Source organism: Sarcophilus harrisii, chromosome 2 (genome assembly GCF_902635505.1).
Source record: "Sarcophilus harrisii chromosome 2, mSarHar1.11, whole genome shotgun sequence".
NCBI lineage: Eukaryota > Metazoa > Chordata > Mammalia > Dasyuromorphia > Dasyuridae > Sarcophilus > Sarcophilus harrisii.
In genome coordinates, this window is record NC_045427.1 from 541,982,919 (window position 1) to 542,000,459 (window position 17,541).

A 17,541-nucleotide genomic window follows, 5' to 3' on the forward strand; every position below is an offset into this window, starting at 1 on the left:
AGTATATTTATATATTAGAATGTGACATAGATCAGACACCATGCCCTTCTATAAAGTTTATATTTCAAGTGAGGAAACTAAAAAATAGACATTTTTTAAAATTTCAGACAAATGTCATGAAATTTCAGAAAGTGGAAAAAAAAAGTATGATTTATATTGGAAGTATGAGTCTCACAAAGGAGTAGATGAGGATATAATGGTCAATGTGCTCAGATATTACCTCCTAGAGGAGGTGAGTTTTGAAGTAGACATTGATGGAAGTGATGAAAACTAATCAATAAGGGGGAAAAGTGAAAGTATTGTTTGGGTGGGTTGCTTGTCAGAGTTAATGCAGAGAATACCTGTCTTAAAAGAGTCACAGACGGTTTTCTGAAGGCAATTGCATACTTACTGTAAATACTTTCTCAGGTGCACCTTTGGCACGCATATTGGTGTCATGCACATGCTTAAGAATCATCCAGGCTTCATCATGTTTACCCATCTGAAAAAGTCAAAGAAAGTATTATTCCAAATCAACTATTACAATCTCTTTTCATCTTGCCCTCATTTAACTGTTTGAGGAGGATGTCTCTCTCATACTTCCTACTCCTTAGGAAGAAAAAGCCCTTCTAAGATATGGTGATGTTTGGTGCCTTCTAAGCTTTATTTTTTTTTCATCAGTCATTGAAATTCATTCAACTCTTGATGAAGATTCTCTGTTAATCTTATATGTAAAACAGGAATGATGTTTTCATTATAAAGTATCCAGGACCCAATTTCTTCACTGCATGTTGATCAAACATGGTTCACAAAACTTATGTCAGAAGAATGAGAACCGGCATTTCCTACCAAGTTGGAAAAGCTTTGAGTGTAAACCCCAATTGCATATGTGTATCTATCACTTGCAAACCAGCCTGGCTAAATGTCAAGAGATTTATTATCAGAAGATTGACTACCAGGTGATGAGGCTTTGTTATTTTGGGAGTTTCTTCACCATAGCAACTCATAAAGATTGTCTAGATACAGTGCTTTGAATTAAATGATACTTATTAAGCTCATGATCTGTATCAGTAAAAAGAATACTGAAACCAATGAAATAATTCATGCTTTTGATAATGAAATTAGCTCTGAAGTACAAATGTTAAATATTATTATCATCCTTCATTATGAACATTTTTAATAATGATAATCCATGAGACATTTCTTTAATTCCTTCTGTGATAATCTTTTGCTTTAAGGTTTTCTAGCCTTCTAAGTTATTTCTTTCTTTCCTCCTTTACCTATCATCCTTGTTCTCTCGAGTCACTAGTGTCAGATTCCAATCAAATTAGGATGAAGCATCCAGGAAGATTTTTACCACAAGGGCCATGTTCAACCATCAGAAGTCTTCTACATCTATAATTCTTACTTCCCTGAGTCCATTGCTCCTATCTCTTCCTTTGTCCCTATAATCTGGATTTCTCTCCTTTGATCCCTATTGGAACATTACTCTCCTCTCACTGGGATCCTTAATTCTTAGTTAATCCCATTTTGTGCTTTGCAGCAGACTCAACTCTAGTGTCTTTTTCATCAAAACATGACAAGTGCCAGAAATAGAAGAAACAGTTTGTCCTCTCAATACTGTTTTAGGTTGCTCTTTGGTGCCTTCTATACTACTCCTTGGTTTTTTCCTCCTCTCTAACAAGCTGCATAGTGCTGGAGGCTCCCTTGAACTATGATAGCAAGAGCAGTAGTTTAGGTAAAGTTAATTTATAAGCCCATGTGAAGGAATTCCCAAAAGTCCCAAAATTTTGGTTTCAAGAAGTAAACTGCTAGAAGAGAAAAAAATTTGAAGATACAGTCATTAAAAAATAGGAACTAATCCAAACTTAAGGATATAGGTATTTCTCACCAGAGCCTAGCAAGTTAAGAAAAGATTTGGGATCCTGAAAATGTGAAAACATTCAAATCTAGTTTTTCAGTTGGTTGCTTATTGAATTCACTATGAAATACTATTTTGAAATATGCTAACTTACCTCCAGTAAAAACCGTGGACTCTCTGGCATGAACTTCAGGGCCACCAGGGATGCCATGCATGGGAGAGCACAGACAATCACAAACACCCTCCAGCTGTGGAAATGATAGTTGGTTCCCATGCTGAAGCCCCATCCTGTAATGAAACACCAGGACACATTTCTCTCAGGATTAGTTCCTCTACTAAAGAAGCTATGCTTATAAGATAATTAAACTGCTGTGTTTGCAAATACACTGGAACATGATATACAAATATGTGATGTCCCCATCACAGCGAACCCCTAGATAAGTTATAAACTTATTCCAACAATGTTTCCATTTCTCAAAATATTTGAGGGAACTACTTTTTAGTAATTAACATAAAAGCCTTTATAATATACCTTTTGGGTTGTGGACAGAGTACAATTTGTCCCCTGAAGATGTACTTGGGTTTTTTGTTTGTTTTCATTTTTTAACAAACAAAAGTCATTCAAAATCACTTCTAGTGGAAAGAGTGATCTAATGGATGAAGGTAAATATTATCATTTTTTTATCAAAAATGAAGCATAACTCTATGAATTGGTAAGACAGTCTTTCTTGACTTTGCAAGGCAAAATGGGGTTAAATGACTTTACCCAGAATCACACAGCTAGTAAGTATTAAGGGTCTGAGACTGGATTTGAACTCAGGTCCTCCTGACTTCAGGGCCAGTACTCAACCCCACTGCACCATCTAGCTGCTCAGTCTTGACTGACTTATTAATGAGCACAGAAGACAGCTGCAGAATACGTTTCAAAGGCATTTTGAACAGCACAAGACAATGGAAAGAGTATTGGGCTAGGAAGCAGATACATGGGATCCAGTCCAATCTCTGTCTCTGACTAGCTAAGTGACTGTGAAAAACTTATATACAATTCACCTCAGTTTCCTGCTGTATCAAATGAGGAGGATGAACTAGATGATGCTACAAATTTTGTCTGAACCAAAGACTCTATTGATGGAAACATTTTATGAGTGAAAAGAAGGCAACTAAGTGGTACAGTAGATAGTACAGGAATTGGAGTCAGGAAGATTCAAGTTCAAATACTGTTTCTGACAGTAACTAATAGTATTATTTTGAGCAAGTCACATAATATATTTCAGCCTCAGTTTCTTCACCTGTAAAATGTGGATAATAATAGCAAATATCTCACAGAGTTATGAGGAGCAAATGAGTTCCCATATGTAAAGCACTTTGCAAACCTTAAAGCCTTTTATAAATGTCTAATTTTGGTAGGTGAATCCTTTTAAAAGGATAATATTCTTTGGGATAAATTCAGGTTTTTATATTAAAAGAAAATTCCCATTGCTTTTGAGATTATACTTCATTTGTTTATGTTCTGTCTGCTTTTTTTTTTTTTTAAAGCAGAAAGTTATAGTGTATGGTGCGCTGAATTTGTGGACAGGAAAACCTGGGTTCAAACATTTATCTTTGATATTTCATGACAAGTTCATGGGCAAGTCACTTAACCTCTATGAATTTCAGTTTTTTCACCTACAAAATGAGAATAATAATGCAGCACTTACTCTCATAGGATTATAATAAGGCTCAATCAAGATAACATGTATAAACTGCTTTGCAACCCTCAAAGCATTACACAGGGTGTACCAAAATTCTTAGTCTAGTTTTAAGCTTTAATGTAGTTTTAAAGCTATAAACTTTAAGATAGCCTACAGCTTCACTAAAAGGTCTTCAGGACACCCTTTAAAATGAATTGGTTATCATTATAATCCTGTATAAAGAGTCTGCTATTATTATAACTGTAATTCATTTTACCAAAGTTCCTCTAAGGACAGGAATCACATCTTTGATATACTCTGTGCCTGACACAGCATCCTGTACAGAATATATTCTTTGTCCACTGCTGTTACTGCTATTCAGCTTGTTATATCATTTGATGGGAGAGGTCAGAGGGTTTCCCACTTGGGGGGAAAACCACCACTTAGCAGCTCTTAAAATATAATCAGCCACCCCAATAGAAAAGATGCTCTCTCACAAAACCAAACTTCCCTTCTCTGGTCTAGTTTCCTCAGTTTCTTGATTTCTGGCATTTCATTTTAATTTAAAACCTTTTTTCTTTTCTCCCAGCAGGGGCAGTAGAATAGCAGGCAATGACCAAAACTATCCTTATGCTTCCTCAAACAATGTCCTAAAATCAATCTGGCAAAGTCAAAAGTGAAGTTGTTCAAAATTCCTACAGGCCTCCAACTCTGCAACGTGGCCAGAGAAACACAGGCAGCTAGCTTCTCCAGTTCCAAAACTTAGAAAAACTGCCAGTGGAGATTTCTTTCTATTGTTGCTATTGTTCTAACAAATGTACATATTTTATTCCAGCTTCATCGCTCTCTCATCTTTCCATGATTACTTTCTTTTTAATAATCTTAGTTTATGTCATTCACAGGCATGATCTTTGAGGCATTAAAATAATTCTTATGGTGGGGCTGTTTCTCAACACTTGGAATAATATGCATTTCTGGGATGGGGAGTTTTTCAAAAGGCGATATTGTTCAATTTCATGTTCTTTGAGGCTGCCCTACTTTTCTCCATCAGGATTTCATAAACAGCTGGTGTTTCTGGCTGAAACAGGAATTAATCTCTCATAATAGATACTCAGATTTTCCAGAGCAATGAGTATGAATCATAGAACTGCAAAATATTAGAGAAGCAAAAGCCCTGGGATTTCTGCTAATTAAACTACTTCATTTTTGTCAATCAACTAATCAACCAATCAACATGCATGTGTTCTGTGGTAGATACTGAGATTACAAATATTAAAGACTAATTCTTCCCTTAAGGAGTTTGTTTAGACCTAGAAAACTGAGATTGTTATGAGGAAAACCTTTTGAGATGGTCAGTTTTTCTTCTTGGGTTTTTAACAGAGCCATACTAGTTGGAACTCAGGGAAAGAAAAAAATTCAGCTTATAGTCTAGATGGGGAAGATGGAAGGCAGAGGGCAAAAAAATGAAAAGAAAAGTTGATTCTAGCAAAATAGAGCTGTGTTGTGTAGAGAAAAGGAGATAGTTCTTCTTCCAGAAAATCTAGTTCTGGCTACTACAGAAGAGCTGTGACCCCCCCAACTTCTTATATCCAGGAAGAATCAAGAGTAAAGGAAGGTCAGAAAGGAAGAAAGAAAACTTTGGAAGTGGAGCCAAACAATGTGGTCCCAGTGGAAGTTCATGAGAATTATCATGGAAAAGAAGAATCACTACTTTAGAGCAAAAGCCCAGTCCGTCCACCTTAGTCACCGTTTCACCCAACATCAAGTTTGTCAGACCTCAAGGCATTGTACCCTTTGTATGATACTTGAAAATACAGTAATGATATTGATTCTTCAAACTACACAGGAAAGCAGTCTCAGTACTTTTTAGTCCATCCCCACACCTCTCCCCATATCTCCTTGCTTCATGAAAAAGAGTGGAATCAAACAATATTAACAATTTAGAAATATATGTTCTGAAGCATCATAAAATATAGGGCATATGTTTCACAGTATATTTTTGAGTGTAATGGAAAGAAGACTATACTAAATAGACAATATACAAAGTCAGGAAATTTAAATGAATACTTTACTCCCTAACTTAGTCTTATGAGATCCAACCTTTCTAGTAGCTATCAGTCACTCTGAGGTCCTCAGCTATTATAAAAAGAGGATTGGCAAAAAGATCTGAATTTTAATTCCAGTTCTACTATTTACCAGCTGTGTAAATATAGGGAGATCACAGAATTCCTATAAACTTAGATTTTTCATCCATAAAATGGGAATGTTAATATGTACCAGTCCTCCCTTTTTTTGTGTGACAATGAAATGAGATCATGATATGAAAGGATATTGTAAAATGTGAGGCATAATACAATAAAAGTACTAAAATACAAATACTAAGGAATCATATATGATAAATATGCACTTTAAAAAATCATTAGCTTTGCAGATCCAAAGAACTCTGGATAAGGAGTTAGGAGAGATCTGGATTTGACACTAGGTTCTAACAATTTTCACCTGTGGGATCCTGTGAAATCACTTAATTTTTTCTGAAGGAGTAGCTAGATGGCACAGTGAAAAGAGCAACAGCCCTGAAGTCAAAAGGCCCTGTGTTCAAATCCAACCTCAGACATTCAACATGTACTAACTGTGTGACCTTGGGCAAGTCGCTCATCCCCAACTGCCTACCAAAAAGAAAAAAATCCAAGTTTCAGTTTCTTCATCTGAAAGGGGGAATAAAACTTGCTGTAGCCTCCCTCAGAATTTGTGAGAAAAAAGTTTTATAAGTCTTGAAGTACTATATAAATGTGAGCAGTTTTAGAATCTCCCCCAAAGTTTTAGTAACATAAGGGCATTAAATAATTTCATCATCTATAAAATAAGGATTTAGCCTAGAGGGCCAGTAACCCAACTTCCAGCTCAAAGCAGAACTGTAACAGCTCAAAGGAAACAAAATGTGTAAATTTATAGACATTTCCTCTCCAAACCTTCCTATGGACTATTGTGCCCAACTTGTGATAGAGTCTTCCAAACTTCTATTGATCTATTATTCAGCCATAGTCCAACACACTGTACCTTGACTGCAAGTCAAGTGATATCTTATTGGCTCTCTTTGAGCACAAAAGACAACCAACAGCCAACAATCTGATAAGTAAGAACTGAGAGAACTTAGTGGCTTGCCGATTAATCAGTCTTACTTTTAAAATCATTGAGAAAATTTGCAAAGAACTGAAAAAATGAGAGACTATACAACTATATCAATTATTTGGCTATTTCTGACAAAATTTATCTAACAATGATAGAATTTTTTTCTATTTGGATTTTTCATATGGGCCTACCCTCCTATTCATATTACAGATGAGGAAGTAACCTCCTCATGGTCATACCACTTTCCTGTTTCTTCTAGATATAATTTATATTTCTAATTCCTCTACCCCAAGAAAAGTAACTTTAATTTAGCTGTATGATTTATTTTTAAATATCAGCTTATATGTAATGGTATTAAAGAGAGACAAGGAAAATATTAAGATAAAAATCAAAACTTTTCTCAAACTTTTTCTGAATGAGCCAATACAAACAGGAAAACAAAACAAAACAAAAAATGAATATTAGAAAAAATGCTGGATAATAGAAAAATTCTTAAGGAAAGATGGAATTTTCATCCTAAATATTCAGATTAACTGTCTATATCACAAGAAATAACTGATAAACTGTTCTGTTCTTCATTTTATTTTACTTATACAGACACATTCTTTGTTTTAGACAGAAAATCCCATTGCTTTCCTAAACCATATTTCCTCCACATATAACTCTTATTGGTTCAGAGGTACTGTCAAAGAAGATCCAAGTGGAAGAGTACAGATAAGTCAGGATTATAAATTCTGAACTAGACAGGACCTGAGAGGTGGGATTCTCCCTCCCAATCTAGTCCAAATCCTGCTCACTTTAAAGATTAGGATACAGAGGCACCGAAAGGTTATTCACTTCACCAAGGTCATACCAGGAAACCTGCATTTGAACCTTTAATTCTTAATCCAGTACCATTTCCATTGTATAATATTACTCTCAAAAGGCTCAAAAATATCATGGACAATGAAATCACTAAATGCTATACAATTTCAAAACTGCATCTACCTTGCCCTTCTTATGGAGAGAGAACAGTCCTTTCCTGAAATTAGTGAGAATGAGAGTGCAAGTGCTAAGCCCTGGCCTGAATGGTCTTCACAATAAAGGTGAATCATCTGTGTATTTTGAAATAATTGATTCCTCCATGGGGAGAGCTAAATAACTACAAACAATTAGCCCAAAGACAAATCATGGTGTACTGGGCGGGGAGAGGGGGGAGGTTACCTGTGGCCCATCTCTAGTACTTATCAGTTAAATGACTCTTAAGCAATTTTATTTATATCTCTGCTTCAAGTATTTAATCTTGCTAGTCACTGCCTTCTTCCCATTATGCCTTCACTGAGATTCATCAAAGCAGAGATTCATTCTTTCAAAATCATTTTAAAATCTACTATGTGCAGTGTACCTTGTTATGTTTGGGGCTACATACAAAGTTTAGGCAAGAAATGATCCAGGTCTTCACAAAGCTTAGAATCTAACTGGGAGATGTGATGCAAATACAGGTAATGAATACAAAATATTACATAATAAACATATACAAGATTCAACAGTAAAGAATTACGCAACCAATGTATTACTAAAGTAGATCAGTCTCAACTCAAAGGCAATTCTTTCGACTCACTTCTGCCTCTAATTCAGTATACTCCTACCACCCAGATTCATCCTCCTTCTATAAAAATATTTAAATCTTCTCAATCCTAAAACACACACACACACACACACACACACACACACACACACACACACACTGTACCATTTAGTTACTGTATCGATTACTTCCACAACTTCTTGGGGGAAAAACAATCTAACAACCATCTTATCATTTTCTAATATTTCTTTCTCTCTTTAGACCTTTACAATCTATCTTTCCTCACCATCACTGTATGAAAATATTCTCTCAAAAGTATCCATACATCTCCTAATTCTCAAACCCAATGATCTTTTTGCAGTTGCTTTCTTCCTTGCCTGTTTAGCAGCTTTAGATGTGGTATGTTGTAGTGTCTGAGGTTGAAGTATTTAATATCTCTGAACTTCAGTTTCCTCATTTGTAAAATGGAGTTAATAATATGCACACTAGCACACAAGGTATACTTATGATGTGATATGCTATGTAAATATATTATTTTTATTATCTTCTCTCCTTCCTTATCTTCAGGGACACCACTCTCTTTCAATTCTCACACAATTCTCCTCACTCTTTAGGTCTCTCCTTTACTGCTTCTTCTCTTCTTCCTAAGTTCTTAAGGTAAATGGTTTCTAAGGCTTTTTCCTTGATCCTTTCATCTCTCTACACTATCTTCCTTGGCAAAATGATTAGATTCTATGGCTACAAGTATTACCAATAAATAGATGAAATGGCCCAATTGATATTTCCAGAATTCTATCCCGCACTTGAAAACAATATTTCCAACTTCTCAGTTCCTAGACATACCAGCAAAATCTCAACGGCACATACCCTAAAATTAGTTTATTATCTTCCTCAAAAAATCCCAAACATTCCTATTTCTGATTCTACTCTTTCTGCCAATGACACTATCATTCATCTGTTCTCTAGTATCAAAACCTTGATGTTACCTTTGATTCTTCTCTCTCCCTTACTTTTTATGCCTAGTAAGTTGACAAATCCTATTGATTTGATATTTACAAAGTTTGTCAAATACATCTATTCCCCTCTATTCCCACTTCCAGCCTTGTACTCTTCCAGTAGAGATGATCATAAATCTGATCCCTGTTTCAGGTCCCGAGTCACCACTTCTAAAAGTTTACTAAAATGTTTGCTCATGTGTTTTTATCTTATAACCTCCATGGTCAGTCTTTAAATCGTTAGTGCTAGTAGATTTCCTAGCCAGAAATGTAATTAATGATATACAACCCTAAAATGTTATACTTCTCTATAACTATACACTTCTATGAACTGGCCTATGCTAATTCAGGGGAGATATGTCTACCATAGCTCCATGTGTTTCCTGACACAACTATAAAATGAGAATAAAAATACCTTTTCTACAAATACAGTAACTGAATTATATGATCTCTTTAGCTTTTCAAGTTCTTTAAGCTAAACAGTGCCTATCCATTCTTTCCCATTGTCTTTTTAAAAATATTAATAATATTCAATGGGAGGGAGGAAAATTTGCATAATTTCCAGGTAGACTTTTTTTGTTATTATTATTTCAGGAGGATTACAAGAGTTTTGGAATAAAAGAAAACTATCCAAAAACCATGCTAAGAGAATGTTTCAAACAAAGGGAAAAGAAAGGAAAAGATATTTTAGATATAGATATTAAAACTATTGAAAACATAATCATGATATCAATACTTTGAATCTAAGGTACTTACCATAGTGTGGAATGATAGTCCAGGCCATTGCTGAAGCATAAATTCCCCCAATCATCCAGAACATGCAGAGCCAACTGAGGTGTTCTCCCCTCTTCTCACGAGATAAAAATTCAGAGAAATAGGCAAATACAATGGGGAGGGACCCCCCGATCCTGAGGGGGAGAAAATACCAAAGAGGAAGATGTGTATAGAAAAGGGAAGATAACAAGCATCATCAACTCTTGACCCCACCCCCTTATATATCCAATTAGTGTACTATATTGAGAGATTGATAGAACTATAGGGACGCTGAAGTATAATACTTGCAGAATAAAATGAAGGAACTAAGTTTCATTAAGAAGTTGACTAATCATCCTGGTTAAACTATGACAAAGCTAATGAGCTAAGGTGAATTGACCAGTTAGTAAATCAAGAACATATGATGAGTAAAAAATAAAACAACTTGAAGCATTTTGATAAATTTAAGGAGCAAATTTTATCAAGAAGCTCAGAAGTTCTAATTATTTCATTATATTCAGAGCAAGCAATTGTCTCTTCAATGGTTGGAGTCCTTCTGATTGAGGCAACTAATAAGCACCCAATTTGCGTCTAAATCTTAGATACAATATTATGATGTTGGTGCCAGTTTTTTTCTTAGTAGATCAAAATTATATAGAGAATAGCACACCAAATTGCTTACTACTTTAATTTAAGCTGCTTCCAGCTAGCTCTCTTTTTTTAAAATTTCAAAATAGTTTTTGATGTTATTGTTTTATAATGATTACTACCAACTAAACTACCTTCAGAGAAACTTTCCCTTAAAACAAATATGTATAGTCCAGCAAAACAAATCAACACAATTGTCTTATATAAGAATATCTATCTCATTCAGCATCTTGAATCCATTCCTTCTCCATTAAGAGAGAAAGATGTATTTGTTTCATCTTCAGTCTTTTAAAGTTACTACTGTTTGCCACTTTGATCATACCTCAACTTTCTTTTACATATAAAAATGCCCAATTTACTTACTCATAATTCTAAGACTATAAGGTTTGGATTTACATATATTTTACCATATGTTCAACATATATTGGATTACTTGCCATCTAGGGGAGGTGGTAGGGAGAAAGGGGAGGGAAATTGGAACACAAGGCTTTGCAAGAGTTTGCATATGTTTTGAAAATAAAAAACTTCAATTAAAAAATATTATAAGGTCCAGCAAAACAGGGAAAGTCTCATGTCAGTCTTGAGCACCAGTAGCAAAGCAACTTGTCTAATAAATGTGAATTTAATTTAAAGTGTTAGTTTGTATTCATATTATGGACATTTTATTTCTAAACTTTATTCCAAATATACCCACATCCCATTTCTCTTCCTTGCTAGAAAGCCTTAAAAATATTGAGTTAAGGGATTTCTTACTTCATTCATCTAATTCTTAGAGAAGAGACAAAAGACTACAAAATCAGAGAAAGTTATTTTCACTTTATCCCAACTATTCCAATACCCAAGATCAACAGAGACCGAATACTCATTTGGATAGATCATAGTACATAGTCCCTCCCATCAGTCCTGAGTGAAGATTACAGGAGAAAGCTACAAAAAAAAAATCATAGATCTGGAATGGGAAGAAATGTCGGGAGACTTCTTTCCAAGGCTAAGATGGCAGTGGTTTGGAATTTGCCCCAAATTTCTTCAAGCGAGAATTTGATTTCTGCTTCTAAGAGGTCCAGAGAAAGGTCACGATTGGATGATTAGTCTTTTTCTTGCCTGTATCTTACAAAGACTAAGAAACTTGCCCAGGAAGTAGAATTTGAACTGGTCTGACTCAGAGTGGTGTATCTTATGTTATGTGTACATACCCTATACCCGAGATAAGGCGGCAGAAGAGGAAGAAACCATAGCCCTGCACAAAGGAGGAGAGGGATGCAAAGGAGGCGTTGAGTGCCAGAGACATGCCAAGAACTTTCTTCCTCCCAAGTTTATCTGCCAGGCCACCCCAGATGAAGGCTCCAGCCATCATTCCCAGGTAGACAATCAGCCCTGTGAGAGGGGAGGGAGTAGAGAGGGTAATAAAGAAAGCAACACAAAGAGAGAAATGTTAGGAATATTCAAGGTGTTCTGCATCCAACACGGAACATATTCTGGAATGGTAGACCACCAGCATTTTTCCCATCCTAGAAAATACAGCATCATAAACATACATAATCTAAAGAAAGAAAACATTTTGCAAACTGATAAGTAGGTTCTATGAATGTAATGCAGTAGAATTACATAAACAATAAATGATCAAGGGTAAGTCACTTCACATAATACCATGTATAGGTGAGCATTTGTGAATATCTTGTGGTTAGTAGATATGCTCTAAATTCAATTTGGAATGCCTTAGTTGGTTTTTAATGGCTCCTTTCCTGGTCAAAGAAATTCCCTCTCCCAGAAAATTTCCATTCTGTGTCTCTATCTTTAAATGTTACCCCTATAGGAATACATTGCCATTTTGTTGAAATGACTATGGAGAGTTTCTTAAAGTCAACAAAGTATTTCAGTGATGGGTAGGCCAGCAACATACCAATTCTATTCTCCAACTGATAAGTGGTAAAAGAACATGAACAGTTTTCAAAAAAAAATTGTGAACTATCAACAGCTACATGAAAGAATACTTTAAATTATTCATGATAAGAGCAAAACAAAATAAAATCACTCCAAAGATTCTCCTCAAAGTTGGAAAGCTGATAAAAGATGAAACAGTTGATGTAGGATTATGAATTTGTTCAACCATTCTATATAACGATTTGGCATCGTATAAGAAAAATCAATAAATGATTTATACTCTTTGACCCAACCATTCTGCTGCTGCTCATATATCCAGGTGAGATGATAGTCCCAATATATACTAAAACTTTCATAACAGCATCTTTTTAAGTTGGCACAAAAAAACTAGAAACAAAATAGGAATCCATCAGTTGAAAAATGGGTGGACAAATTATGGCATGGAAGTATAATTAGAATGCTATTCCACCTTAAAACAAAATGACAAATATGATAGAGGACTGATGTAGAATAAAATAAAATAAACAGAACTAGACAATCAACAAAATGAACATGATAATATAAACGAAACTAATAACAAAAGACAGTTGAATTTTGGTTCATTATGAAAGGCAATCTTCTTCCTGGAGAAGTGACTGTGAAACACGTCTTTTGGTTTTCTTTTTTCTTGGTAGACTGGTAGAAGGTTATGAACATAAACTATGTAATCAGAGTCTCTGTCTTGTAATGGGCTGAAGCTCGAATTGATGCACTGAGGTCCCAAGTATGTGAGGCTAAATAGTAATTGGACCATACTCTATTAATATATATGCTTGGAGAAAGAATGGCCTCTGCCTACTCTTTGTGCAAGTCCTGATGTGTTGTATAGGAAATGACGATTTTGGTGGGTGGAGGCAGAGGAAGAAAGGCGGGGAGAGAAGGCTGGTGGGCTTCTGGTCTGGTTGGCTTTTGGTCTGGCTGGCTCTGGTCTGGCTGGCTTCTTGACACAGCTGCTCACATTGCTAATCCCCCTTCACCTCTGATTCCTCTTCACCTCCAATCCTTCTTCACCTCTACTGAGAATAAAGATTGAAGATTTTCCCTTAACTTGAATTCCTGACTCTGGCTGATTTTAAAATACGCAGTCATCAAATTGTCTGTTGGTTTTGTTGAAATGTTTTTATTTCTTAGACTTCTGAGAGCCAGGAAATGCAATATATATATATATTATATATATATATATATATATATATATATATATATAAGCACATATAAGGCTAAGTCCAATGATAATCTTTTAGATGATATTGAAAAGTAGTAATGTCTTAAAATGTAAAACAATTTATGTTATAATCAAGTTGATTTCTTAAAAACACCTTTAAAGTTATTTTCTGGATACTTGTATATTATGTGAAGACAGCTGCCAGATGGCTGGGCTTTCTACAATCATAAGTGACCTTTACACAACCAACAAAATTAGTAGGAAAGTATTCCATCAATCAATATTTCCATCTGATAATAACTGACACTTTTTTAAAAGTTCTTTAATGTTTGAAAAACTCCCCCCCCCTTTTTTTTTTTTAGTGGGAAAGAGCCTAAGGCTCAGAGAGATCAAAGAATTTGCCCATGTTCATATAAATTCAATTAAGCTCATCAAGCATTAAGTTCCTACTATGTATCAGGTACTATTTCTAGATGCTGGGAATATGAAGGCAAATGGAAAATAACCCTTATATTCACAGAACTTATATTCTTTTGTAGGGGAGGAGGGAACATGAACAGATGAGTATAATCAGGCTTTCAAGCAAGCTTGAGGTATTTTGTTTGCTGCTGTATATGTTGGGTGGGGAAGGAAGTATGACTCCTTGATGAGCTTAATTGCAAATTTCAGGTCAAACTATGTAGATATATTTAGCAGAGAATATATATATATATATATATATATATATAAATACAAAAATACAAAAAAAAAAGAAAATACAAAGTAATTTGAAGGGAATGTTGAGGTTTGGGAGGCACTAACAAAAGAATCATAAGAAGTCTTCTATGGGAGATTGCTTTTGAGCTAAGTCTATAGATTCTACAAGGTGGGGGTTAGGAGGAAAATTCTAGAATATGTTCCATTAGTTCCATTTCTAATATTTTTGCACATATTCATGAAATACACATAAAAAACAATATTCTATGGGGCTATTATAGCACCACCAGGATAATATCTAGGAACTATACTCAGGGAACACACAGAGGATATATCTGACCTGACCTAAGCTAAGCTGAATCAAATTGAATTAAATGTTCTGGGGATATGATTGTCTCCCTCTCGTTGTAAAGACCTTTAGATAGAAAAACAAAGCCCAAGGTTTCCTATTTCATTAAATCATGGTGTTTTAGGCCAAAAAAAAAAAAAAAAAAAAAAAGACTAGTATCTATATGATTCAAGTAAAATTTTTCATGTTATAGGTTGAAAGGAAATGGAATAGAAATCAATGCATATTAGCATGAAAACATAATAATAATTAACATTTACAGTCAACTTTAAGATTTATGAAGCACTTTACATGTGATCTCATTTGATCTTTCCAATAGCCCTTTGATGAAGATGTCATTATTATCCCCAGTTTACAGATAAGGAAAACTGAGGCTGAAAGAAGCTAAATCATTTTTTCTGGGGTTCTTTCTAACTAGGTAATAAATATCTGAAATAGAATATGAAATCAGGTTTTCCTGCCTCCAAGTCTAACATTCTATTTGTTATACCTTTTTCTTTCAAAGAGTTCCTCTTCCTTTAAAATAAATCACAGATTTAAATCTACAAGAGAACTTTGAGGTTATTGACTCTGTTTTCTCATGAGGAAACAAAGGTCTGCCCAAGATCCCAAAGGCAGTAGTGGCAGAGCTGGGATTCAAATCCAGCACCACTTTCCACTATTTCATCCTGTAACTCTAACCATGTTCAATGGCAGAGAGGCAGTATGCATGGCACAGTTGATAATGGAAGCCTAGGTTCCAATCCTACTTTTAATTCTCATTTTGTGGCCATGAGCAAGTCATTTAATCTAAACTTCCTTGTCTATAAAATGGGGGAATAATATCAACTGCCTTACAGTTGTTATGAGGCTCAAGAAAATGTGTGTGAAGTATTTAGCCTTAAAGCACCACCTAGATGTCAGCTGGTACAAATATCATCAATTATATCAATTAGGTCCAAATTCAGTTATTCATCTAGATTTTTTCCCATATGGCCTCAAATGACTGCTTTAAATGAATCTTAGACTGAATTGGCCCGATGTTTTGACATCAAATAGACACAGCCAATCTCTCCACCTTCTCTTCCACGTCCCCAGTCAAAAAAAGTCACATCATAAATGAAAAAGAATCAGACATATCTCAATTGGAGAAATAAGGCATTAACAAATAGTTCAGCCCATGACCCAGGAAAGTTTGCCTTAGGTGAATGGTCTAGAAGGGAAGGACTGATTGATCTAGATTAAACCATTTCCTTCATATTATTTTAGAACAGAAATCATTTTTAGATATAGCTACTCCAAGGAGCAACCTGTCTATCCTGTCTCCCTCTCCTCACTGGCTAAGGCCATAATTCAATAGTGTGATGGCAAACAAGACTAAGCAGGTAGGGGCAGATTGGGCATCTGCTTTATTAGTGTTCTGGTGTTTGGGAAGAAGAAAGAGGGAGGAATACTTTGGAAACTTGACAAAAGTTTATCATATGACATTGGTTTGTTTGATCAGCAAAAGGGTCAACCAAATTATAAGCTTGTTAAATCTGAGGTTCATTTGTCTATATACCTTTTAGATTAGAATCTTGCACATAGCAGCTGCTCATGTTACCATTTGAAATTACCTAATAAGGGGTTATATTTGATGGTGTATCAATTATGTTACTAGACAGAAAATGAGGACAGATAGGAAAATATGGGATTGCAGGAATTCAGTGAAGAAAAAATGTTCTGATTAAACATAGAAACATAAACACTAGAGTGACCATAGGGAATGGACAGATTGATCAAAATGAGCTATAAATTTACAAAGGTGAAAGAACAGAGCAACTAGGAATTGACCAGAATGGAGACTTCTGAGGAAGAAGTAATTGACTTTATTTTTCTTCTTGCTTCTGGGTTTTCAAATTAACTTTCTATTAACAATTCTCCACTCAGAGTCTGAAATCAGATCCATAGTAACCGTGTTTCCCTTTTATCCCATTCACTAACTGCTAATTCTTAGAGGTGTTTAGATTTATCTGTGTACTTCCCATTTACCACCCACTGGACTGACATACAAATTTCACTTCTGATTTTCTAACTATTCTATAATTATATAGAAAGCAAAGCAAACAGGTTGGTTTACAGATTTTTTGCAAACATGAATTACCATACCCACAGCAGTAGTAAGCCAAGTAGAATCTCTAAGATGAGAGTATCAGTTAGATCATAGATCAATATCTGTAAAAGCGAGAAAGACTCAGTGATTAGGTAGGTGATAGCAGCTTACCACTTTAGGCCACCAACTCCCACCTGAATGGCTTCAGTATCCTGATGTAGTAGAGGGCATCAACTGATAAAAGACAGAGGATATCTTAGAAAGAACTCTGAACTAATAAGTGACTTGAGTTAAAGCCACTAACTTGTCATTCTGGGAAAGGCATGGAACCTCTAAGCCTCATTTTTATTATCTATAAAATAAAATAATTGGACTAATCAGAGCAAGCATGATGTAATGGGAAGAAACATGAACCTTGGACTCATGAGACATAGATACTAGCTTAATTCTACCACTAGGTGGGTATGGAATCTTAGACAAGTTATTTAATCTCTCTGAGCCACAGGTTGCTCTTTTGTCAAACAAAAGTGTTAGACAAGATATTAAAGTCCTCTCCAGCTCTAAAAGTATGTGGATGAGATTTATTGCATCTTCATAATGGAAGCTGGAAGGACAGCTGTTACCAAGTCTCACTGGTCTAAAGTAATGAGATAGTGACAATTGATGGAGAGTAACCATACTCAACATAAGAATGATATGAATTCAAATTGTGTCTCTGATACAGGCTGCTATGTAATTCTG

General features: G+C 35.1%; 1 protein-coding gene across 6 annotated transcripts in view; it reads right to left on the minus strand.

Annotated features, from left to right (window-relative positions):
- SV2B (synaptic vesicle glycoprotein 2B) overlaps positions 1-17,541 on the minus strand; it is a 171,391-nt gene that overhangs the window by 34,974 nt on the left and 118,876 nt on the right. For all 6 annotated transcript variants that reach the window (XM_031955548.1, XM_023497201.2, XM_031955547.1 and 3 more), the window contains exons 3-6: positions 11,796-11,976; positions 9,958-10,109; positions 1,995-2,128; positions 392-481 (exon numbers count right to left, since the gene is read on the minus strand). In XM_031955548.1, the coding sequence (XP_031811408.1) occupies positions 392-481; positions 1,995-2,128; positions 9,958-10,109; positions 11,796-11,976 (557 nt within the window). The remainder of the gene's footprint in view (positions 1-391; positions 482-1,994; positions 2,129-9,957; positions 10,110-11,795; positions 11,977-17,541) is intronic.